Here is a 27719-nt window from a genome sequence, read left to right as displayed (position 1 = left end):
CAGAATCTCTCGTAGTATCATCTGCTAACAATGAATGCAGCCAGTTTTTTGCAACATGTCATTGATATGCAGAATGAAAAGCATGGGAAAGAGACACAACCCTGAGACACGCCAGCGTTAATAGGCTTCGTATCTGAGCAGCACCCGTCAACTACGACTTTGATGTGTCGCTCTGACAGAAAGCTGTCCATGTGCAGAACCTCTCGGAAAGACCGTAAGATGTAAAATTCGCGATAAAGGCCCTATGCCTGACCCGGTCAAAGGCTCTTGGGATACCTAGGCTAACCACCAACGCCTCTCCATTACTGTCAATGGCTTGCGCCCTTCCGTGTGTGAGGTACACCCGAAAATCATCAGCTGAACATTTATTATTGCGCAAACCACATTGATGATCAGTGATCATCTGATGTTCCTTGAGGTGGCTCCGGTCTCTAGCGGACGGGGGGTTCAGGGGTTTGTAAGGGACAGCCCTCCCCGGTCCCCCGATCCTGGGAGACCCGCAAACACAGTTGCTATCTAGCTAAAAAAAGGTTGCAACCAAACAATCTGTGAAATGTGAATCGGTAAAAAAAAAATCGTCACCGGAATTATTTTTTGCGATCCTAGATTCAAATTAAACTTGGGGGAACACATTTTCTACATTTCGTTTACATTAAATTATAATAAAATATTTATCGACGAATTTGTGGTTTTTATATATTATGAATATAGATAAAACTTTGTTATTTATTTAATCATTATAGTACAAAATTAAGAATTTATGAGATATATATTTGAATTTCTAACATACTTGGTGGTATAATGTGGACTATGTGTGCTTCAACAGTTTTAAAATAATAACAATTTTCTGTTGATTATTGGCAACACATTCATTTTTATCATGTTGCCACATTCAGAATTCACAATTCGCATTTTGCTCCAGTCCAGTCCAGGTGAATCTACTTTAGATAGCAGTTCTGCCTCAAATTGCCCCGCGCAAGTGATAGGAACCAAACAAATTCAGTCTTATTCGTTGTCAGTTTAAAGATCCGAAATGGCTAATATTGCTGCCAAAAGGATCAAACGTGAGTTTAAAGAAGTGATGAAAAGTGAGGAGGTAGGGTTTTACACGGTACTAAAATTTTCTCATAAATGATAACTATGAATGTTAGCTGCTACTTGCATTTTTATTAGTACGTCAGTGTCTTTAGGAAAGTCTTTTTGTTCATATTTTTAGATATTGTGTATGAATTTTTGTGGGTACCCTGTTTTTCTTTTTGTTTAATATTAATAGTTGCTTTGTGCATGATTCAGCATCTTCTGCGATTTTCGGTGAAAATTTCTTGTTTACCCTCTGCCAAAAATATTAATGTGTTCAATCGTACTTTTTTGCTGTTTGGTAGGAGCGTAAATGTATAGCGAATTATTTACGTGAAATTGTTAATCAGTAATGTAACAAGGTGTTTGTGCGTTGTGTACATCTGAGATAAACTTAAGCATGTCAAAATGTTGCGTTGTACTCTGCAGTAAGGTCGCGGAGGTCTGAATTGAAATGAGATTATCATGACAATTCTCATATTTTGAGTGATCATACTTTACTGGTTATATTTTCTTTGTTTAGTTTTTTATTGAATGTTTGCCCAATCTGTATTTATTTACATTTACACCTTTGTCAGCTGTGGATTATTTTTCTATGAAGTATTTAGTTTTTTAAGAAAGCAGGTGAATGAAATGTATGACTTGCATGTTGGCAATAAGAATGCTGCTATTTTTATCACTCGCTGATGCTACAACTTGTTACAAATATTGTTATTCTTTTGGATCCATGCATACTGTAATTCAGCCACCATCCAAGTTTGTTACGACCCATTCCAAGCATATATGACATATATATATGAGAAAAGAGATCAGTCACAGTAATTCGACTGCGCTCCTTAAGTTCCAATTTAGTATTTGTTTGTTTTAAATTCAGATATGGAGGTCATTGGTTTAGTTAGGGTTTCAATGAAATAGGCCTGATAGTAAAGAGCAAAACGTTTCCACTTAGGATATTATCATAACATATTTTTTATAAGTCAACATTGCTAGTCATTGCCTTTTAAACATTTCATGTAAAAGTGATGTGTACCAAAAGTCAGCAAAGTAACTAGACATACTTACAACAAACAATATTTGGAATACTTAAAAATGATTGATCATGTGATTTTTGCAAGTTTCATGCAATGGGTCTTGGCATTAGCTTGGATAATGGAGGCATTTACTTCAATCTATAATTGGGTTAAAAAATTGTTAAATCAGGAACCTTATTTTTAAGTCTATTGACTATGATTACAGTCGACGCATAAAGACATACAACAATATGTCTGTCGACTTGCATGGCGGAGTGCTCACAATAGCAGTCATAACTCAAAGCAGATTCCGGGTTTGATTCCCAGCTAGACATGTTTCTTAATGATGCATTTATATGTCTTTTCTGGGTCTGGGTGTTACTTATTTTGTTCACTAATGGCAAAAATGTGGGGGGTACAACTGAATAAAAGTAACATTCTGAAATAAATTTAAATCGATCTAGAATGGGAATTATGACCTTTTTTATCATGTTAAGTATTCAGAAATATTATTATGGGTGAAGGTGGATTAAAGGTCATTAAATTATTGCACTGTAGTGTGTCGCTCATAGGTGTTTTGTACTAACACGCACTTTGAGAAAAAAATAGCTTACTGTTAAATTACCGGAATCAAAGTTCAGTATTGTATGTTAGAGTTGTAAATTGAAGTTTTTTTTTATTTTTTAAAATGTAGAAGTAGCAGACGAGCATGCAGACAACCTGTTGGTAAGTGGCTACTGCCGCCCATGGACATCTGTAATCAACTCCAGATAGGATTAGATATTCCTACCTGAGGTCGACCACAGATGCGCCGCTACTCCTGAGGACCAAGCTGGAACGCCTCAGAAAAGTTTGTCTCCCTCACCACACCTTTCAAACCAGAACACAGCTGCGCTTAACACTGTTGTTATTAGGCAGAAATAGGTGTGGCGGTGGTGCTGCCGGAGTCGGACCCCAAAGGGTTTACCTTCAAATTTGATGATTTGCTTATGAAAAGTGCTTGGTTTCACTGCAATACCTGCAAGGCCATGATAGTTCAAAAGATTTAATTCATTCTAAAGGATTAGAAGAATCTACAAAAATTAGACAACCCTAATTTCTGTAAATCCTTCACAAATTCATTGTATCCATTTTAACCATATGCCATAACCATTTACATCCGTCATTATTGATCAATCTATCCAATATTTCCCCAACCAAAGATTGAAATTTGACAACATTTTGCATATTACAAATTTAATTGGAAATGTCAAATTTTAATCTTTGGCAGGTGAGAGTTGGATTGATTGATTATTATAACAGGTGTAAGTGAGCTCCATTAACATTAAATTCATGTCATTTCATACTGCTGCTATGTTCCAGGCTGAGGATCTGGTAAGCGAGAAAGTAATGTAGTACAACAGGTAGGAGTATAATTCTATTTGGGGATGGCTACAGTACGGTCACGGACAAGTCTATTAGAGAGGAATCAATGTTGTTTGTTGAATTGTTTCTCTTAACTAAAAGGCTATGTTATAATGTTCAGTGCACCGGTAATCATAACCCTTGTGACGAGTTTACAGTGAAGTAAACGATCACATTGTAAGATAAAGGTTTAAGGTAGAATGATAGTTTGAAATTTTAATTTTGTTTTTGATGTGGCCACATCAGGTGTCCTATTGAATATAAACCTGAGACCTACATATTTGCACTCCTAATAATTTCATCATGCTAATCTGCACTGAGGATAGAATTGAATTTTTTATAATCCTAGATTTTAAAACAATTTTATTTATACATTTAGGTTATACATTGGGCTGTATTCAATCACATATGCTAGTCAAATTTATAAAAAAAATTAAGTACTATTTTAATGCAAGCACACAGCTGATTGATATTGCATCACATTTTCTATTGATATCTAAAGATCCACAATTTATTGACTTCCACTTAAAAGTTTCTGATACCTACTAATAACATGCATGTATGTTGGTTTTACATAACATTCTTAGTGTGAATCAATGTCAATAAAAAACACTACAAGTGTTTTTAACACCTTAAAATATCATATCATTAATCTTTATAATACATATTTTTTCTGAATATATACGGTAGTAATACATTTATTATATTGCACATATATTTGTAGGTCGCCGGAGGATCTATAAAACTTGAATTGGTGGATGAGAGTTGGACCGAACTCCAAGGGCAGATTGCAGGCCCACCTGATACCCCCTATGAGGGAGGAACTTTCCTTCTCGAAATAAAGGTCCCTGAAACCTACCCATTTAATCCTCCTAAGGTAATTTTTTGTGGTAAATAAAACAAAGAGTTAAAAGCATTTACAAGTTGTTTATTATCTTTTTTTTTTATTTGCCATAGATTCGCTTCATGACTAAGATATGGCACCCTAATGTCTCCTCGGTGACCGGTGCCATTTGCCTGGACATTCTGAAAGATCAATGGGCGGCTGCGCTCACTCTCCGCACCGTGCTGCTCTCCATCCAAGCCCTGCTGTCCGCCGCCGAGCCGAACGACCCGCAAGATGCCGTCGTCGCCAAGCAGTACCGAGACAACATTCATCTTTTCAATATGACAGCTCGGCACTGGACCAACGTGTACGCTGGCGGCCCGATGTCCATTTGGGAATTCAACCAAAAGGTGCAACGCCTGCTTGATATGGGTGTAGATGAACATCAAGCGCGGGTCGCTCTTTCCACCTACGACTGGCAGTTGGAGCGCGCGACGGAGCAGCTCTTTAGTTAGACATCTACATAATAAAACTAGATTTTAACGTTACCCTACTAAGATATTTTGTGATGTAGTTGACCCTTCCAAGGATCTTCCAATATTTCTTACCTTAGGGGCGGTCCATAAAATTTGCAGACAGAATGCAATTTTTTCTTATGTGTCGAGATTTATCATAGGGCGGGTGTGAACAAAAGTAACGTCACATTAGTACATATTTTTTTTATTTTACTATACTTGTATAGCTTGAGGTTTATTTTGTCATTTTTAATCAACTTCATTTCATAAAAGGAGAGGTTTATCTGTTTGTGTTGGATTGTTTCTATGTACCTATACTGATTTTTCAGGGATTTGTTACTAGGTTTTTATAAATCATTTACAGTTTGAAAGAGTGGACGTGATCTGATTATGTTATATGGTATATGTCAGTTTAATAAACACGAAATCTTTTAAATTTAAAATGCTAACTCCCCGGTTCTACCTATACAAATGTACTCCCTATTAAATCTCAATGATTATTGCAACATTTAAATTAATGATGTAAAGATACAGACTTCTCAATTTTGATGATTCGATTAGTCAGGCTAAGTTGGTATGTAAAAAAATGCGGGGACCTAAGGGAACTCGGTTTGTACTATAGTCATAAACATGAATATCAGTTTTATGGATGCATTATACATAATTATTATAAATTGGGCAAAGTTTATTAAAAATAAATTTGTATTCTGATCATTTTTATGAAGCATATCAGCGACTTTTTAATGTGAAAAACAGACCTGAACAATACACACATACATAAAAAATAAATACGTAACAAATTTATTTGGACGCACGCAATTTTAAAGCATACGTTGTGACCAATTTGTGCATGTTCTCCTTGCTAAGAAGGTTTCCAAAGATAGGAGAATACACAAATAGAGTGGGTGGCCGAAGGTGGGTAACTTTGTGGGTCATGATTTGTATTGTGTATTCTTAATGTCTGTTTTCATAATATTTCGTGTAATATGTTGATTAAATTAGACTATTGTCAATTAATTTCATATAAAAGTTCAAATAATATATTAGAATGTGGCGAATTAAAAGATAACAATTTGAATGAAAAAAGTATTTGTTTAATGTCTGCAATTTTATGGGCGGCTCCATTTTCTATTATATACCTACTCGCTGGTTCCATATACGAGTATACTTTAAATACATATACTTATACTTTACCTTGTAAGGGGGCTGTAAAAATATTTCACTTTAAAGTAGATTCTTCGAAAGATTCATACTTCCTGACTAATCATATTTTTTTTTATATTATACCTGTTTAAATTCTGATTTCCATGTGTAGTGTTTGGTATGACTTAACCTGTGTACTACTTAGTGCACTTTGGATAATGGATATCATTTGATTCATGTTTACTCATACTGTTGGAAAGATATATTTACTCGTGTAAAGTAAGAATGGGTGTTTGCTATTTTACTAATTGTTTCTTCTATTATTCAAAGAGACAAATTCATAAAAACAGCAAAAATCACATGATGGAAACTTATTGGACAAACTTATTGGAAATATAAAACACCGATTGTTGCTGTTAAAAATTTATAATCAAAAGTAGATATTCGAGTACCTTTCACTAACACCTAGGAATGTTTAACGAAACCAAAATTTCTTACTTTACAGTACCTCAAACAGTCCGTAGGAATTTTATTTGTAGTTAATAGAGCATTTGGTATTGGATTTTTTCTTAATTGTTTTCGCTGTGATTTTCCTTTGTTTAAGTAAGAAACGATGCATTCATTTCTTCAATCGTGATTTATTGAAGAGCCGCACTTTGTCCTTGTTGATGCCTGTATTAACCCGGATGGCATTGAATTAATCGTTGATGACTGTGGCGTCACAGGGAGCTCATGATTTACGTACTTTGGGATGAAATTAAATAGATAAAACGATACATATATCAAATATAAGAATAATATAGTATCGTCGGGCTAAAAGGTTATGAATAACGAAATAATAAGTTTATTTCAACTTTATTTTTTTAATAATATGATTTATATTTTTTTGATTCGTTATATAATTTTATTATAAAGCATTTCCAAGGTTTGTAATAGTATGAAAGTGACTTGCTATAAAGTAGTAGCTGTCATTCCACAATTTAAACAAATTGAAATAAATATCTAGAATCTATTCTCTATTCTAGCGTTTCAGTTCTATAATGTTAGAATAGTATATTCTATCCGTCGTGTCTGTATTTTACATTATAGTATCATATGTATAACATACTTATACCATTACCATATATCTATTGACGGACAACGTCGTACTTAATATAGCGATATCACGTTATATTGAATGTAAATCTTCGATGTAAATGGAAAAAAATGTATGAAAATTAATGTATTTAATAAAATAAAGATAATAAAAATGAATCAAGTAACGTATTTTATTCACACCAAAAATCCCATATTTTAATATACCACATTCGACTAGTTAGCATAATATTTTTTTGATATAGACTACATTTATATAGTAATAAATATCACATTTATTGCTTTTCCCATGGGTTCTATTGTGTTGAGTATTTACCATTTTGAATCTACGCATTACCCAAGCTTGAACGAAGTTCTCAGATCGGAAAGGCTAAATAGATATTTGATTTGATTTCATAAATTTGATTACATACATTTGATTTTATAAATTGGTATTTTACGTTATAAGCAGATGAATCTCGAAATAGTTCCCGGTTCATTCGTACGGTTCAACTAGTTTTTACTTAACTTTGAATTTGTTGTAAAGAATTGTCCAGATATTGTTGTGTGGCATGTAAAATTATTTTCGATTGATACAACAAATTAAAAGTAAAATTAAATCAACTAAAAAGTAGAAAATAATTTTCAATCTAGGAATCAATTAACGAACAGTAAATAGTATAATTGTGCAAAAAGAGTGGGGTGCTCCATTTATCAGTTTTCGAAAAGCGCCCCACACTTTTAGTAATTTTGCGATGAACTTTCTCTAAGGCGCTCGAACAATCTCTCTTCGGAAATCGTTAATCTTAAGGATGTTGAGTACATCAAGGTACAATGGTACAAAATTATTAAAATCGTATATCGTGTTTCTGATAATTATTTAAATTTTTTAATTAAACTTAACGTTCAAAGCAGATAGAAATCGGTTTCAAAAATTCCGTTACATAGTTATACATACATACAACCCCAGCTAATAAAAGCGTGTTAAAAATGTCTCACTCAAGTGGGCTTAAGCCTTCTAAAATAAGTTCTCGATAGTATTGGTAATGACTAATGAAGTATTATTAGATTATTATATATTATAATATGCACATTGTCGACCAGACGGACTGAGACTGAGAGGATAACTAGGAGACTATGCTAGGCCGGTCTTACTACCCTCTGCCTGATGATTTAATAAAATGGTTTAGGTTCAAACATATAGAAATTATTGAGAGTTAATAATATCTAACTAATGTACCATGGATTTTTCTACATCTATTTACATCGGTGTTCAAAGAAGATACAGAAAAATCATAAACCCATTTATGTATCCCGCTGAGCACGGGTCTTATACAATACAAGTGAAGGTTGGTAGACTTTACTTACAATCCATCGAGAGATTTTTTTAACAATTATGTAGAGTAGGTATAGGTCATCGAATAAAGTATTAAAATATCCCTATCGCGATATTTTTATTTTAGTAGGTAGTTTTCCTAGCTTATTCCAGTTTTGATGTATTTGGAATTAATATTAGGTACGTGACAAACTAAGGTTTCAAATTAGGCACCTACACCTTGTTTTACTCATAACAAGATACCTTCATATTGTACTTTCTTGTTGATGATGGTAACAAAGCAAGCTTGTATCCTTCTTCCCTATTTCATTTAAATGGTACGAGTACCTTTACTACAATTTAGTTAATACTTATATATTCTCAGTTTAGTTTTTGCATAAAAGTTAGAATTATGTAGGTATTGTACAAATAAAAACATAAGTATTTTGGAAATTATAATATGCCACAGGAAGCCAAGCCAAGGACTGCCAAGGAACGGTTATGTTTTTTCGCGTATCTTGTATGTTTGTCTTTCTTTATTTGTTTGTATCTAACAAATGGCTGGATGAACTTCGACAATTAAGGTTTTATTATATTTGTCTTAATGACCCGAGTGTCCTTAGATAGGTGTTAGAAAAAAATCAAAATGGCGGATTATTGGCCCGAAATAGTAACACATTAAAAAAAAGTTAACTGAACCTATCGAGTAGGGTATCAAATTAAAGGAATTAAACGGAGATTATAAAAACATATTTGTATAAATATAAAACAGCAAGGTGACTGACTGACTGACTAACTAAATGACTTTTTCATTTTTCAGAAATCAACGTTAACTAAAGCGAAGGTAACTTTATCAGAAGTCAAGCGCCAAAACTGCTCAACTTAGAGTTCTGAAATTTTGTACTTGGATTTGCTGTATAGCGTAAATAAGTACTAAGAAAGACCTTTTGGAAATTCTACCCTGAAGAGGGTAAAATAGGAGAAAACAGTTTTTTTGAAATCCTTTAATTTTGAAGCAACTACTATAAAATTTATTATTTGGCTTTCTGGATAGGAACAAGAACACACCTATTTACCCCCCACCGCAAAATCAACTCCGTAGAGAGTAAAATAAGGGTTATAAGTTCATTCTAACAACCGTCAATTTTGAAGCAAACACTATGAAATTTTGTATCTGGCTTGTTGGATAAAAATAATGAAATTCTACCCCTAACAAGGTAAAATAATGATCGGAACTATGAATTACTGAAGTTATATATTTTATAGGGCGTAAATGATGGTATTTTTTGCGAAAAGCGTTTTATAGAAAGTTAAACAAACCCATCGAGTATCCTACTCGAAGGTGTGGTGAAGGTGAAGGTTTTCCACCGACAAAAGGTACCCTCGTAAAGAATAAAAAAGTATATTTAAGGAAAGTAACAATAACATTATTGAATATATGATGATAATTTATATTTCGTACATTTAACTATAAGAAATTGCAATTATATACTTTCTATAGTAACTAGACAAGAAAAAATATATGACTTAGGCGTAAGTAGACGCACAGTACAAATATATAGATCCTTATACTGTGGTAGAGGTACTTAAAATAGGAACCACGTTTTTGATCATTATTGGGAGGTAACAAACATGTTACAAATTAAGTCTATTTTTTAATTTGGTAAGTTATAAAATGCCATTAGATTGTGTAAGACGATAGATACAATTTATACTATATTTACAATAGTTACAATGCAACTAGTTTCATAATATTTATCGTCGCAGTTTACGGATGTAATTTTAAGCTTTTTATAAACATTGCAACGCCATCTAGTGTCTAACGAAAAATAATATTGATATGATGTGTAAAATCATCTAAAAGTCACATGTAGATGGCGTTGCAGTTGCTGTGTTCGCTTTGTCCGTGTTTTCCATATCGTAACATTTATATTATTTTCGATAGGTTTTGCGACGATATGGAGGATACCTCTAGATTTTGTTTTAAATATTTATCACATATACATAAACTTATAATTATAGTATTATAAGTTTATGTATATGTATAACTTAAATCTTAAATTAAATCAAAGATTTAAATATAAAACTGGGCTGTTTAAATTGAAATATTAAATAACATAAGATAACTTTAAAATTTCATCTTTACTTATATTTGGTACATAGGTATTTTGCATTTCATATGGCCTACTTAAGAAAAAAACAATTTATAGAAGTTATATTTTAGGAAATATTACAATTTGTCGAAGAACACACTACTACTTATACTTTTTCCTTCCAAAGAAAACTTACCCGATAAATAATATATATTACATTAAAAAATCTGCGTTTGCTAAATTTTATAAATTCATTTTCATTGAAGCTATAAAAAATGCAAAGTAGGTATGTACATATATTATTACAAAATATACACCATGTTTATTTTTTTCTGAAATGTCTTTTGTATGGGTAATTGACGTACGTATCGTATAGTCATTTACCATTCTCATTTACCAGTCATTTTATTATTGGCTGGTGCACTTGTTACTACAATCGATGAAAGTTGCTTGTATTGTACCAAGCGCCATCTTGTGGCACCCACGCGTAATGCGAGGAACGAGCCTACTATAGAACCTGTGGCGGCAGCGCCTGCGCAGCGTTACACGCATCAGTAAACAGCGAGTAACTTGAGCAATACCATACCAAGTAAGTATCATTCATCAGTCACAGTTGCCCCTACATTGTGAACGGTGCTCTCGCGCGCCTTTCCTTTATGTATTATAACAATTCGGGGAAGGCTGAGTGCATAACACTTCATCATAATGTAACTAAATAACAGTGTACTCCTTACATAATAACTTCCCTTCGCCTTCCTTAGTTACTAACGTCAACAAACTTTTTATTACTTTCTAAAACGTATTTAATTTTCCGCGTGTGTCTCGCTTCAAGCTCGCGCCAACAAAACGTGTGTGTGTATAAATAAATATTAATTTAAAAGTTGTTAAAAAGCTGTACTCGACATGACTATTTCGTACGCCGGTGAAGTTCCAAATGGCAGCAGTTTCGGATGTTTCTGGCGGATCCTTTGCAAGTAAGTCGTGAGTCTGTTGGGAGTAGTCGGGAGCGAGAGGCGGCGACCGCGGTCTGGGCTGTCGGCTCGCCTGTGCTACGGGGCTCAGCCGTGGCCCGAACAGCTGTTCGAGCCGACGTCTGCACAAATACCACTATATCAAGATGTACTCCTAGTCTTCCATCAGTAGTGTTTGCATAAAAGATGACAATGAGACCTTCGTCAACTATCGTGGTGATACGTTTTATTAATTCGCGAAAATTCACTCGCCTCTTCACTGTAGGCATGTTTACGACGAATCGTAATCAAAGTGAGCTGCTTTGTTATTACCTGTCATAATAAGAGGCAGCGTGGATTAAAAGTGGTCTCGGCCTTGGTGTCGTCGAAGTGATGAATGTGATTTGTCCGAAGCGAGCTAGTTTCGATTCAATGTCTGGTCGTAGTTCGGTTAGCCCTGACAACGAAATGTGGCGAAAGTTAAACTGTGACGCATATATACGACGCATGATTAATCCTCGAATCGATTGCTGCGATACGTACAGCTGGCAATTAGCGAAAAATTGTTATACAATTAAATATATTCACCTAATTAATAGTTATATAATTTGCGATGATTACGTGCAATTATTCGAGAGCCGTCATTTTATTTTTATTAAATTTATATTAATTTATTTTTATTTTATTTTTATTAAATCAATTTACTAAATTGGGCCAAATTTAGTCTTATTTTAGAAAAACTGCAAAACAGGTACTTACAATAAATGTGAGTTATATGATATAAAAATAATGTATGTATAACATTATGCTTATAGCTACTCATAATAAAATGGTTAAGTAGTTAGCTCTTATCTATCTGTTCGACGATTCATGTTATTGAAATTTAGTACCGCTATGTCTTTAATAGGTTACCATCTACTACAATTTATTTTACCTATATTTCTATTGGATAAATGAACTAACCGAACGGTAAATATAACAAAACGTATTGAAAAATATATTGACACTACATTTAAAACATGTCTGACTCAACGTCGACTACATACTTACTACACAGACTCCCATACAGCCAAGTATTCTACTTCGAGGGCAACAACCTATTATATTAAAGTAAATATAGGTACCTACCATTTAATAATCATCGCAATTGTATACCAATAATCCCTTATCACGTTATCGAAGGTAAAGCGTTAAAAATCTGAAACATCATAAGAATAATTATAATTAACATTTTCGGTCACGATATTGCATCATAAATGTTGCAGTTTTCATAATATTATTATGATACACTAATTAATATCTCTTTTATTTCTTAATTCTTTGTGACGTTATATATTTCGTGTGTGTTTCCAAGAAATTATCTAGACCAATCTCCAGAAATTAAGCAATTTCAGTTAAAAACTATTAGCTAATTGGATTTAATTGAATATTAACTAACAGGTGTAGGCAAAGCATTAATTTAACATCTTGATCGAGTAACCTGCTTTTATTTTTCTCTATTTTTAATAACAAAAACTTTCTATCGAATATTTTGTTTAGATAGATGAAAGTATTCGAATATTATCAAATTTATAGTCATTTGCAAGGCCGGTTGCTACTAGAATTGGTAATTAGCTAGGCCGCCTCAGTGCTAACTTCGCAGTTTGATTGGCAAGGTTCTGTGAAGGCCGAAATGCCAGTATCTAAATTTTATTATTACATTCACATTCATTCTCTAAGAAATAGACAACTAAATGGGCTAGAAATAAAGAATGAAGACTTTCTGATTTTCCAATATTCATACAGATATTTTGTAACTCCCGCCTGTAAAATGTGAATTAAAAGTAGCGTTTGTCCAGAGAAGAGTCTATTTTTTACTTCTTCTATGTTGTAATCGACGCGTTGTGGCAGCGCCTGTATCATTATGATTTGCACTATACAGCCTTTCTAAGCAAAGACGTATGTGACATAAAATCATGGTCATGGTAAAGGAAAAAACTGTTTAAACTACTCTTGCATGCGTCTTTTCATACGTCATTCTGTGCATTAAAAGAAAATGCAAAAACAAAAGCGTATTATAGTTTCTCCTACGTGAAAAGTTTAATGTTTTATATAACAAAGCACTAGAAAGTGTTGATTCGCCGTATCGATTCCAACTGGATAGATACGCGATGCCATTGTTTGGGCAGCGATATTAAAGTAAAAAATGCGTACGAAAACATTATCGTCTCTTTATCAGTTTAGCCTTCCCTGTAACAAACGGAGAAGATTTAACCTTTAACTTGACTTTTAATGACTTCGAATAAGGTGGTTCTATTTGGCTATATATATTTCTTGGGAACGCATACAGAAGATATTAATACTGGGAAGTTGTCAGTAGATTAGTTTGATGCTAAATTATAATTGTAAATTGTTTAACCACGTTTTTGTAGGTATCGTCAACGCTACAAACAAGTTAGCCTACGCGTACCGGTTCTTTAGCTATTTTTTATAACTAGACGTCATAAAACATTTTGTTGATTAAAAAATCCGCAAAGTGCGAGTCACATCTGCACACGAAGGGTTCCGTGCCACCGTGGAATATTCAACGCTGTTGGTTTTATGGGACTTTGTTATTTTTTTACATTTTAGTTTAGTAATACATACTCGGTGAAAATTGCAAGTGTTCTATTATGCCTCTAGAGATAGAGCCCTATGACGGGCAGATAGACTAGACTTCGTTATGGGGTACCGTTTTTACCTTTTGGGTTAGAAATCCAACGACATTCGTGTGGTTGCAACTGTAATATGAATATTTATTTTATTAGTTATTTTATAACAGCATTGTGTGGCAGCCGTAAAAATTAATTCACTTCATGACGATTTTTATATTGTCCTTAGGGTACAAACATCGTTACTTTATTTTGATCATGAACTGCAGTGACAAATAATCATCAAAGGTTTTTACATTCATTCAGCAAAAATATTCAATCCAGATTACACCAGAGTTCTATGATTCCCCATCTCCACAGGCATATGACAGAGTTTTACAAATACGAGTACCTACCTATAGGTTCATTTAATTGAATAGGTATTTTGTTTTAATATATGCTATCAGTTAAGACTGAGTTTTATTAGAATTATTAGAAACTATGTATTGTAATGTTTTTTATTTAAATTCGTATCGTATAATATTAAGTTCATAAAACAAGTCAACCTATTTCCATAGATTAAATACTTCGCCGCCTTGAAATTGAATGAAGCCACAAACGGCTTATTTTAGTAAGTTATTTTTTGAATTCTTGACAAATAAAACATTTTCAGAGAAAATTTACGAATAAATAACTAATACTGCGTAATTTACGTAATAAATAAATAATTATTTCAAATATTTTAGGGACATTTTAGCACGGAGACGTGGCAAAACTTTTTTACGCAACTATTTCAATTCTCAAAACTGGGTACATTTTCTTGTTAAGAGTGAGTAATCTTTACTAATCTATGCCTATTTCAATAAACAGCAAAAGACATTAGATACGTGTCTGTGTACACAGAATTAAAATAAAGCTGCGTATTAAATACGAACGAGATGATTCGTAACCCAAATTATATACATACATATATATTTATTTAAAATCTGGGTGGAGTTTGTAAATTCCGTTTTATAGAATTTTCAATGTTATGAATATTCAATCGTGGTAATAAATTTAACATGGTGGAACTGGGGAATTACAAGTTTCGCGCGTAATTTCCTGAGTTTTGGCATGTATGTTTGTTACTTATAATATTTTTGGAAAGCTATATATTATATGGAGAGATATATATTCTAAGGGGCAGCATATGCCGACCATCGTCATCAACGGTCGATGACGATAGGCGGCGATAGTTGGCGGCAGTTATTCCCTTAGGGAGCAATGATATTTTAATTTAAAATATCATTGTTAGGGATATTGAGCTAATATAGTCAGCAATCATAGTAAGTCGTAGATCTACGGACCTTAGGACAAAAAGAAAATATCGATAGTACCTACTTACTCATAACACGAGTAATATATACATTTTACAACAAAAATCCCATCCCACCGTCAGTTCTTCGAAGTAATTTAAATGCGACCTCCAAATAATTAATATATCAATTATAGCATTCATAATATACAGGTATATCATGTAACATCTGTACATACAAAAAATGTGAAAATTGAGAACTGAAACAGAAGGCTAACGTTCAGTAAACGTTGTTGGGTAGATACCTACACGTTACTATACAATAAATATTAATTATTATTTTTGTATGCACAATGCAAATACTGTACATTAAAGTTTAGTGTAACTTGAAAAACAAAATTTAGTATGCCAAAATATTAGTTTTAGTGTCTAACGAATATGTGATACGCAATCAAAATATATAGAAATACTAGTTTTTGCCCGCGGCTTCGCCCGCGTTTAAAAGAAAATAATATAACATACTAACATACATAAAACTGAAAATTCGTACCTTCAATTTTGCTAAAGATCATCACTTGATCAAATGCATAGTTTACGATTCAATCCTTACTAATATCGATTAAAATAATCGATGTTTTGGGTCCAAAAGATCGATTCTCCGATTAATTGATCTTAGATCACCATCCCTACTTCCCGTGTGATTTCCGGGATAAAAACTATCCTATGTCCTTTCTCGGGTCTCAGACTATCTTTGTACAAAATTTCATTAAAATCGGTTCTGTGGTTTAGGCGTGAAGAAGAGACAACCAGACAGACAGACAGACAGAGTTACTTTCGGAATTATAATATTAGTAAGGATAGTCAGTACAAATTCTATAAATAATTGGCCAAGTGCGAGTCGAACTTGCAAACGGAGAGTTCCGTGCCACAAACATTAGTTTTTATTTAATTTTTAGTATTTGTTACCATAGAAGTGATTGCATTGTGAATATTTGAACTGTATACATATTACGGTTCAATAGATAAAGCGGAAATCGTTGAGTTTTTTTCTTGTATGTACATTCTTGTACATTGCTTTTTCTATACAGTCGGGTTTTTGATTTTTCAAATTATTTAATATTAAGGTTAATGACTTCACCTGAATCCCGAAATAACTAAAGTAGCAAATCCTGATAGGACGCCTAAAATTTCAAAGCACGCATATTATTGTAAAAAGCAAGCAATCCACGTCGCAGAAAAATCCCTCAAACGTGAAATTTATAATACCTGAGAATTATAATTATAGACGTAAGACGACTGTCCTTGGCTATCGGAACTGGTTCCGTTTCATTTGATATGGGTTTTAATCTCATTCGATGTTCAGTATGAGTATCACAAGGTTTTTAACAATTCACGACAAAAGCAAATAAATGTTTCCCAAGAATTGCGTTCGTCACATTGCATAGATAATAAGTGCATTTAAATGTTTGAAATATTTTAATGCATGAAAACCAGTGGAATCTTTGCGTTGCAGAAATTTAGTTTAAAACACATACATACAAAATGACGTCGCATCGTGTCACGTCACCACATCGTTGAAGCAATGTCGTGACGTGGAAAACGACGTGCATCATGCAAAATCACGACACATCGCATCGTGATATGTAGCACGGGCACACGGCACAACACTGCTTTGGAATGAAGTGTTTTTCTTCATATTTTAATGGTTTTTATATTTTTTGTAGTCAACCCATTACTGTCCTGCTGGGCACGGGGTCTTCTCCGAGTAAAAAGGATTAGTACACGCTCCACCGCGCTAGCTATGTGCGGATTAGTGTAGTTCATATAATTAAGAGTACTTTTTTACACACTTTGAGTACTATTTTCTCTCAGGTTTCATCACAACTTTTCCTTCACTGTTAAAGAAGTGATAATAAATTACTAAAACGTAAATAACTCGGAAAAATAAGACGTGCGTGTGGGTTCAAACGATGCAGACTTGGCGAGATTGAATGCCGGAGCTTCAATAACTGGCCTATCACCACTGTTATTCTTTGTTACAAGTATTTATAATTTTTACTCTTACATAATAATGGAACATTTTAAAAGTCTCAACCTTTTTATTTATTTGTATTGAGTCACAGTTACTTACGATGTTGCGCACTTCATCTAAATATAAGGGAAAAATAATATTTGCAACTTTTGGAAGAACAAACGCATTGGATTGAATTGCAAAGTCTAACATTGCATGTAAAATACATATTTGCAAAATCATCATTTGCTGCATCATGTTTCCTCTTTGCCCTTTTCTGCGCTTTTCCTCATAGCGTCGAGGTAAAAATAATGATTTGCATAGGTACTTATATATGATCCAGAAAAGTGCAATTTTTATTGAACACTGCTCAATGTTTACGTTAATATATTAGGTAATTTTTGGAAGATTTGGTTACAGGTTCGCGTGAGTAACAGGCAAATATCAAAAATAAAGCTATACAATAATAGCTAAACACACAGCTATAGCTGTTATATTATTATTATATTTTATATGTATTATGTTATATGTATTATTATATTTTTACAAAGACATAATTTAAACCATAACATAATACCTATTATGTTTTAACTTACGTTGAATATAATTTAATATAGGTACTTATATGTTACTTGTGCGATGCGATGTAATACGATGAAAACACAATGTATCTTATCGTATACAAGTTTTTGCTCGCGGCTTCGCCCGCGTTAAAAGAAAATAATATGACATATTAACATACATAAAACTGAAAATTCGTATCTTCATTGGAATGACAATTGCGCCATCTGGCTAAAATTGGTCGTACCAACTCTGAAACCTTCGTGGGCTCATGGACAACAACTTTGCGGAAGATCATCACTTGATCAAATGCATAGTTTTACGATTCATTCCTTACTAATATCGATTAAATTAATCGATTTTTTTTGTTCAAAAGATCGATTCGCCGCGATCTTAGATCGCCATTCCTAGTTCCGGTGGGATTTCCGGGATAAAAACTATCCTATGTCCTTTCTCGGGTCTCAAACTATCTTTGTACAAAATTTCATTAAAATCGGTTCAGTGGTTTAGGCGTGAAAAAGAGACAGACAGACAGAGAGAGTTACTTTCGGATTTATAATATTGTAAGGATAAGGATAAGGATTCAACGAGATTTTTTAATACGATTGCCAAGAAAATCTATTTATTTAAAACATAAAAGGTTTTTGATATTGATATGGGTGACACTCTTATGGTCACTATAAGATGTTGTTAGGTTAGATAATTACGTAATAACTTAATACAGAAGGTTCTTTAACCAGGACTGATTAAATTAACTGACTTGGTATTTCATGGATCTCACAACTTTTTACCGTAGAAGAACAGAGTTGTGAGACTTGTTTTTTACAAGTTATGTTTTTGATGGCTTAATATATCCTACTCGTTGCTCCGGCTCCGGCTGTTGAGTGCCGATAAAAGCGGAAATCAGCGTAATGTTAATAATTTTCATCAAATAGCTATGATATTTCAATTCTTAATATTACAATCAGGCATAGAGTAAAGATACGTAAAGATACTTCGCTGCCTTGAAATTGAATGAAGCCACAGACGGCTTATTAGTAAGTTATTTTTTTGAATTCTTGACAAATAAAAACATTTTTATAGAAAATTTACGAATAAATAACTAATACTGCGTAATTTACATAATAAATAAATATTTTTTCACATATTTTAGGGACATTTTAGCACGGACACGTGGCAAAACTTTTTTACGCAACTAGTTCAATTCTCAAAACTGAGTACATTTTCTTGTTAGGAGTGAGTAATCTTTACTAATCTATGCAATCAGGTTTAAAAAAATCTAAATACAGTTTTTAATTTTCATTTCCGTCGGCAGTCGTCGTCAATATCTCCGATTCCTTTTCATTTAATATAGTACCGGCATGTGTCCACACTTAATGTAACATAGAAAACATGACATATGTTCCCAATTATTCAACCTCGGCGTTGTTTGATAACAGCCCCGTGTAGATTTAACCTTACGCAAAGGTAAACTGCCCACTCCATTAACTTATTGATCAGCACTGTTCATTAATTAATTTTGAACCGCATTCCTTTATTGAGAAGAATTATTTTTAAATTCTAAATTTAGTTTGTAAACGTAGTGCTATGAATTGATTTAGAGAGAAATTACAAATACATTTATGAAATACTTGTATCGTTATATCCATTACTAGCTGACCCGGCAAACTTTGTACCGCTTCAAAATCTATTTATCAAATAAACTTCATATAAAATATATCCTATGTTACTCGGGGATAATGTAGCTTTCGAATGGTGAAATAATTTTTAAAATCGGTCCAGTAGTTTTTGAGCCTATTCATTACAATCAATCAAACAAACAAAGTTTTCCTCTTTATAATATTAGTATAGACTCTATAGACTAATGTTTCAATTACCTATAACGTGGAAAATGTACCTATACTTTAACTTACCAGTATTTACACAAACATATACGTATTTACTATATCTTTTTAATTGTAATTGTGATAACTAAACTATTTATTAATCGTAAAGATGTTTCTTACGCGATTTTAATGAAACTTTGCATTACTAACATGGCCGAGACGATATTCGGTTGTTGACTTTTATAATTTATTCAATACCATGTGATATTTTTATATCAGTTGTGCATATCCCTTGGGTCCGCCATTAGTTTGACCCAGCCGTCTACCTGAAGAAAAATCAAAAACCATTAGGCAATGGGTACCTTGGTGGCTATTATTCTTTTTAAACTAAATATATTGATTTTTTTACAACAGGTAAACAACGATACTTATTAACGCAAGTTTATATTTTTCTTTTGATCTTGTTGACCTTTAGCTTTCCTTTGTTATTTCTTTCAGTTTTCTTCCACTGGAGTCGGAGACGAACTTTCTACGACTTCGTCTAGATAAGTTTCTCAAAGTCGGTTAACGGACCCCTGGGGTAAGGCGAGGTAATCGTAAGGGGTACGCAACAAATTTAATGTAAAGAAGGCTACTTAAATTTTTGATTAGACTCAATTTGTAACATCGCACATGATATATATAACTTAATAGTAACTAATAACATTTGTGCACTTCATTGCTTTGTCCCTTTATTTTTATTTAAATTTAAATTCGTTATTTTGTTGTTTGTATAGATAGAACCTAGACAAATACTAGAAATATGTTATACATATAATAATTTCGCCGTTAATTTAAAAACGTTATATCTCCCACATTGAGTTGCAAGTTTGGGAAACGCTGCTCATTTTAAAGGGCAAGTCTATATTTAACAGGGTAAATTCCTGTTGACAAGATCATTAATTAAAAATTCCTGTAAATGTTTTTCAATGCCGTGTTGCTAGAAATGCCTGGAAGCATGATCCACTGCGCCATTGCTGCAGCTTATTTTTAAAAAGTCTCTTCTGTACGCAGTGACAAATATACGTTAAGGGTCACTCAAAGATACTTGAATTTATAGTCCTAAAAAAAATCTAAAAAATATTTTCTTCATCTACTTAAGTGTTGAAAATCAAATTGGAGTCAGTTTTCTAAAGATATATTTTCTGAACTACATATTAATTTATGTTGTCAAGAAATATTTCTCTAACAGTTATTGGACATTTTAATTCGACCTCATAATCAGAGGATCGCAAATTTTTCAAAAAAATATGCGCTTAAAAAACTTGACGAGTGCGAGTTAAGCTGATTTAACGACGGTTCCCTACAAACTTAATGAAAAATATGTACCCTATATAATGTATGGGAAAAAATTATCAAAGGAAATGTATGTTTTAAATTAGAGACGACGTTCACCGTCAGTTAAATAGATGTAACTTATTTTATATCAAAGTTAGTATATAAAGTTAAAAATATATCGCGGGGAGGTTGACTAAAAATATCCTGATATTAGATATTCAACAAGGTAAACGCCCAACCAAACCCAAAATTCAAAATTCATTTTATGTTATACGTTACGAATGAAAACTGCTTGATGTAAACCTTCACGCCTACGTTCTTAAATACTTAAGTTACGTAAATAAATTTAAAGGGGGCTTAAGGGATCTTCAACCCGAAAGACTTATCCTGTTTTTCGCTGGAATCTATTCATTCCAGACACTCCTACAAGCATGAGGGGGATGGAATTTGTTTCAACGACCTAGACAACGCCTCTGCTTCGCCCATGTCTATACGCTCTTGGCCAATATGATGCAACATAGCCTAAGCCCTAAACCCTTCTCGTCTCGGGCGGTTGGTTTTCACAGTGGAAAATTAGTTCAATTCGAGCACTTTTTTCTAACTTCTATCTTTAGTATTTGAAGGTAGAACCCTTTGTGGTTCGACTCCGGCGGCTCCACCGCCACTCCTATTTCTGCCTAATAATAGCAGTGTTAGGCGCTGCTGTGTTCCGTTTTGAAGAGTGTGGTAAGGGAGACATACTTTTTCGAAGCGTTCCAGCTTAGTGCTCAGGGGTAGCAGCGCAGCGCGTACATGCAGGGTTTCTCAAGTGCTAGTCGAACTCGACGGTTTTAGGGGGGGAGGGTGTCACGATCCCTGTGACCCCCCCCCCCCTGCTACTCATTTAAGAGGAGGCCCGTACCGAGCAATGGGACAGCAGTTATGGGTTGACGACGAATAAATTTACAATCTTGACTTCCTTATCAAATGCCCCCATATAGTTTGTAGACAAGGTAGCAGAAAATTACGTATTTATTTTAGTATTTGAACTCCAGGTTACTTTATGTTGAAGGGTTCAAAGTATTTTCAAGAAACTTTACCTGGAAAATACTCTGAAGCCAATTTACTATGATTCCTGAAGACAAGATATACATATATACCTACTTATTTCTCTAGACCACCAACTTGTTCGCAGTTTGTTAAAGATGTTAAAAGATATTTTTGTTTACAGATTACTATTCAGTTTGTGGCGATAAACTTTGAAACTAAAAAATATATTTTTAGTTTCCATACAAGTTCATGTCGGTATGATGTGTAGGTGTAACAGTATCATGTTTGATAAAGACAACTTTGGTTATGTAGACATTAAACAATATTTAAAGTTTACATTCGTGGTCTAAACTAATAACACTTACATAATGTTAGTTTTCCCAGATCGATTATTTAAATCACCCAATATTTACTTACCGGAGGTATCGTATTTGTCGCCTATTAGTATGAAATTACGTCACTCAAGCCAATGAGATATTTAATATACAAATAGGTATACAATCTATATATAAAAGGTAGGTACGTAAGTTTTTTTTAAAGCTTTATAAACTCACAGCCCCACTAGGACTCCCTGTATCGTGGGTGCCATGGACACACACAAACACCCAGACCCAGAAACAGAAACCTAAATTCAACATTTAGATTTCAGTTTGGCCGTATAATAAATATATAATGGCGGTACAATAAATGGTAGCAAAAAGTTTGTGATTGGGCAGAATTGCAATCACAGATGATAGCGGCACGAACAGACGTTACTATGGTGAAAGTGAATACGTGACCTGCGAAGTGGCAGGCATGTCTAGATTGAAGATTTTCAGATCAACTATCAAAAATAGCCGACCGAAAATTCACAACTGAAATTGTACGAAGTTGTACAGTCGTATAGTCCGCGTAAAACTGCTAGTCCGCTCTGAATATAGAAATGAATGGCGTCGCCATAGCAATTTGTATGGCTACACCTGCTCGCAACAACTTCAGAGCGGACTAGCAGTTTGGCGAGGACTATACAAAGATTTAACGATTTGCCGTTCGCTGAAATATTTGTAACGCAAATAAGAAATGCGTGGCGGCGTGGTCACCATTCTGGGCTACGCAGAAACGTTCGCGTTTGATTCCCTGGGTGTCTGATTTGAATGGAAATTTAAATTTGTGTACTGTCTAGCTGTGTGTATGAAAGAATATATTTTTACAAATGAACTTTTCCTTTAGTTTGTCATAACTCATAAGTATTAAAACTAGTGATAACCTTGGCAATGGTTAAGAAACTCGGCTTCTTGATCGAGGGGTCCGAGGTTCCAATCCCGAGCATGCACCTCTAATTTTTCAGTTATGTGCGTATTAGACATTAATTATCACTTGCTTAAACGGTGAAAGAAAAATCGCGAAAAAACCTGCATACCTCATAAACCACAGAAAAAGTCAAAGATATGTAAAGTCTACCAATTTGCACTTGGCCAGCATGATGGTCAATGGCCTAATCGGTCTCACTCTGAAAGAAGACCCGTGCCCAGCAGTGGGACAGTACCTAATGTTTTGATGATGATGATGATGAATATTTTCCAGTACATTACGTATGAGACACGTATAGAGAATATATTTTTCATTTAAGGCGGTAGTGGGTTTTAGCTCGCACTTGTCGGGTTTTTTTACAAAAATCTTTTGAGTATTAATTAAGGTGTCATGAACCTAAGTATTACTTTTCGTCCATCTAAAGTTAATAATTTAAATTATCATTATCAAAAGTATCTAAATAAGTATGACTAATTAAAAATATTATATTTATTATAAAAATACATCTTCCAAGACAATGAGTAAAGATTATTTTTCCGAAGTAAAGAAATAATAGACAAAAAAATTAAATTAAACTTTCCGAATAGCGTGGCAAACGTCGATCCTATTTAATAAATTCTTTAGCAACACAATGAGCATGTCATTATTTATAATCGTTTCGTAATTATAATTGTGTCGCAGTAATACAATAGGGTGCATGTGAAGGTAATCTCAGTTTAATGCCTAGTCATTTTAATACACGTATCGAATCTGATTAAATAAATATTTGTAGATTTAATTTTGTTTACAGTTTTTTTTTATAATACTGAGAGTAGTAAACGAACATGCAGTTCACGCAGATGCTAAGTGGCTTCTGCTGACCATAGACATCTGTAATCAATCCCCGCTAAATCAAGATTCTTGACCCGATAAAATGACACAATGAATATTTCTGCCTGATAACAGCAGCGTTAAGTGTTGCTTCTGGTTTGAAAGATGTGGTAAGGAAGGCATACATTTCCGAGGCGTTCCTTAGTCCTCAGGGGTAGCGGCGCATCTGTGGCCGACCTCAGGCGGCATAGTCGCTTATCTTCAGGTGGACTGCATGCTCGTCTGCAACCCTTATAATATAAAAAAACCCTCTCTTACAAAACTCCTGGATCATTCACCGTGCACAAAAAGTCACTCAAGTCAAATGTCCAACAAAAGTTTGTCTGACGTTGTGATTGTAACAAACCTTGTACTAAATATAAATACAAGAAATCTAGTATTTTAAACTGAATAAAAGACAGCAATATTTAAATTACCCCTCAGGCCCACACTTATTCAAAACGATATCTACAATGTACATATTAAGCCAACATCGTGTACCCACACTTAGGTCATTACCCACACTAGTAAGTCTATAAAGTTGTAAGAGGTTTTTGTAAATTAATGTTTCATGATTGTCTTCCTTTGTTACCTAACTTGCATCTCATAGTATTGATTAGGTTAAACTACGGCTTATTTTAAGCCTTATTGATTTGTCTCGAAAGTTCAGCCGGCAATCGACACAGGAATCGCATAGTTAGAATGCTCCAGTCAGCGTCTGATCCGAAATAGAGACTGTTATTATTGATCCAATAACGTGTTAAAATGTGTGTAAGAATATATTTGTCGTAAAAATTCAATTTGAAAAACGGATGTCGCCTGTGTGTATTAGAGGAGAGGGAAATTTTCATATTAGTCTAATTTTTAAAATTGCCCGAAATGAGCGTTTGGAATTTTGCCTTTTTCGGTATCGAAGAAGAACCCTGTTAACGAAATTAATCTTTATACATTTTAGAACCTTCTATAATAAGTTGGTACGTATATAGTAAAAGTAATAAAGCTCTTTGTTTTATTATTACAGTCTCGAGTTCTTCAGAGTAATCACGGAAGCCGCTGAACAGAGTTCGAAAGTATTTCTTACAAGGGAGAACTTTATTGGGAGTATAGGGTCCCTTTTAAAGCGAAACTCTTTTGGCTTCCTGTGTAACTAACCATTGAAAGACTGTACGAGTGTACAAAGTACAGTCAGAAGCGAAAGCTAGTCTTTTATGTACAATTCAGTTGACCATTTGAGACATGAACTATTTAGGATTCCAATTTCTATATTACAATCCCATTTCAAATAAGGTTTTTGATAGTAACAAGGGTTCTTTGTTTCATTATGGATGTTGAGAGAGCTTTTGAAAGACTTTTCGAACACCGTCTGGGATATTTAGTGAAATAGGTATTTATTAAGTAAATCTTGAAGTCAATTATTATTGTACTTCTAATTTTGATACCAAAATGAAACTTTGTATGAGGATGAGGTAATCTTCAGTGGCTACTAAATCCACTTAGTTTGAGTTTAGACTCATATGTTACTTTAATGTTGTTTGGCTGTAATTAGGTGTGTATAGGAACGTGTGTATAGGATTAGGTGTGTGTAGCTCCATTTATTTTTCCAGATATTCCGCTCAGAAAATTGTTTACAGTAAGTACGGAAGCCAATGGAAGTTAAAGAACGAATCAATTTGAAGAGATTTTCCGCCATAGTAGATGACTTACAGGGATACATAATTAACGTTCCTTTGAAATCGAAGAAATCTTTGAAATGAAAGATGATTGCTGTATCTACTTTCTACCCTTAATGGGGCTGTACGAAGACGAAACCTTCGAGGGACATCAATCAAATGTAAATTGCTTTATTGATTCTTAAATACCTGTGTAAAAGATACCTGAGTATTTAAGAATCTACTTATGGATAAAAAGTAATATTTCAAGTATTTACGACGGTTTTTTTATGGATGGACCTTAATTTATAATCTACTAGTAGTGCCCGCGGCTTCGCCCCCGTTTTAAAAATAACATGACATACATATAACTCAAAATTTGTACCTTCATTGGCATGACAGAGGCGCCAATTGTCAAAAAATGTACCAAATGTATTCGTACTAACTCTAAAACCTTCGTGAGCCCATGCCCAATAACTTTGCCAAATATCATGACATGATCTAATGCATAGTTTACGATTCTATAAAGGACATACAGATAAACATTCATTTTCATATACTGTTATAGATTTAAAGGTATGATTATTCGGATAACTTTCTTGTGAGAATATTAATTTTAAATTGTATATTCCTTTTTTTTCATTTATTGATTCCACTAAAGCTAAACAAAGATTGGTATTTGCATAGATATGTATCTATAGTGTTTATTGCAAGTACAATAACACTCGCGCAACAAATACGAGTATTGTTGTATTGTATTAAAATTGTTACTCTTTAGCACTGTTCACGGTGGCATAAAAGTCGATACAATATTTTTATGTGACTGCTTTTAAATACACAAGTCTTAGATGAGTAAAATACATAGATTGATCACTCCTAACGATAAGGTGTAACCAGTTTTGAGAATTGAAACTGTTGCGTAAATAATATTTTGCCACGTCTCCGTTTTAAAATCTCCCTAAAATGTTCAAAATATATACTTATTTATTTATTACGTAAATTACGTAGTATTAGTTATTTATACGTAAATTTTCTTAAAAAATGTTTTTTATTTATCAAGATTTCAAAAAATAAATGATAAATCATCTTTTTGCGGGTTCATTCAATTTTGAGGCGGTAAGGTATCTTTCTATTTTACTTATCAAAAACACAAGTATGCTAATTTCATGAAACCTGTTACCCGTGTGACGTAAAATAACCTCGTGGAGATAAGAGCGGGCATGGTGAGATACGGCTGGGAAAGTCGCGAAGTGGCAAGTCAGCGGAATTTCGAATTTTGTTGCTTCGCTGGAACACTATTTACCAACTTCAAAAGCGAAGGGGTAAATTGTACGGGGTTAGGATTGTAATCCCTATTTTTTTATAATATAGGAGTAGCAGATGAGCATGCAGACTACCTGATGGTAAGTAACTACTGTCACGCACGGACATCTGTAATCAAACCCAGATAAGATAATTTTCCTATTTGAGGTCGGCCACAGATGCGTCGCTACCCCTGAGGACTAAACAACTATCTTTAGTAAAGTCGTGGTTTTACTTACGGCCATTATTAATTATCTATCTATCCAATTTACACGACTAAGATTTGACAACGTCTAGTGGGTTCGCCACAATTGTCAAGTTTGAATCTTTGGTACGCAAAACATAGGATAGGTTTTGTATTAGTTACGGGCATCAAAATAGAGTTAGGAAGTATTAAGTGTTGAAAAGTTATTGAGGACGTTTCTGCTAACTACGTGATCTGTTTATATTGTATTTAGTACGAATAAGGTATCCTTACTGCTACTTTTGACTTTTTTAATACTACGTTTGTGAAAAAAAAATAACAGATGTCTCAAAACAAATTTTATATTTGCTAAGGTTACTGCGCGGGGGGG

General features: G+C 33.7%; 2 protein-coding genes across 7 annotated transcripts in view; both read left to right on the top strand.

The window, feature by feature from the left end:
• The first annotated feature begins 896 nt into the window (after positions 1–896).
• Positions 897–7233, top strand: Ubc4 (ubiquitin conjugating enzyme 4). 4 transcript variants are annotated; one of them, XM_073074599.1, is made up of 4 exons: positions 897–1096; positions 3450–3461; positions 4216–4368; positions 4449–7233. In XM_073074599.1, the coding sequence occupies exons 1-4, from the start codon at positions 1034–1036 to the stop codon at positions 4830–4832; spliced, it is 612 nt and encodes a 203-aa protein (XP_072930700.1). In that variant the 5' UTR covers positions 897–1033; the 3' UTR covers positions 4833–7233. The 4 variants fall into 4 exon arrangements, with proteins under 4 accessions (XP_072930700.1, XP_072930698.1, XP_072930701.1 ...); XM_073074597.1 differs by having other exon boundaries at positions 897–1111; XM_073074600.1 differs by lacking the exon at positions 3450–3461.
• A 3782-nt stretch (positions 7234–11015) lies between these two features.
• The window catches only part of Best2 (bestrophin family protein), a 76255-nt gene continuing 59551 nt past the window's right edge, over positions 11016–27719 (top strand). For 2 of the 3 annotated variants that reach the window (XM_073074593.1, XM_073074592.1), the window contains exon 1: positions 11066–11431. In XM_073074593.1, the coding sequence (XP_072930694.1) occupies positions 11361–11431 (71 nt within the window). In that variant the 5' untranslated portion in view covers positions 11066–11360. The other variant, XM_073074594.1, reaches the window with a different exon arrangement.

This window comes from Epargyreus clarus, unplaced genomic scaffold (genome assembly GCF_041222505.1).
Source record: "Epargyreus clarus isolate Ecla_fem2 unplaced genomic scaffold, WU_Ecla_fem_2.2 ptg000007l, whole genome shotgun sequence".
Taxonomy (NCBI): Eukaryota; Metazoa; Arthropoda; class Insecta; order Lepidoptera; family Hesperiidae; genus Epargyreus; species Epargyreus clarus.
This window is presented reverse-complemented; position numbering and strand designations above follow the sequence as displayed.

Bases quoted from the DNA above. Each gene is read 5' to 3' on its own strand.
- Ubc4 (XM_073074597.1), top strand. From the start codon at position 1,034: ATGGCTAATATTGCTGCCAAAAGGATCAAACGTGAGTTTAAAGAAGTG. The intron at 4,369-4,448 runs GTAATTTTTTGT...TATTTGCCATAG, and splicing joins ACCCATTTAATCCTCCTAAG to ATTCGCTTCATGACTAAGAT.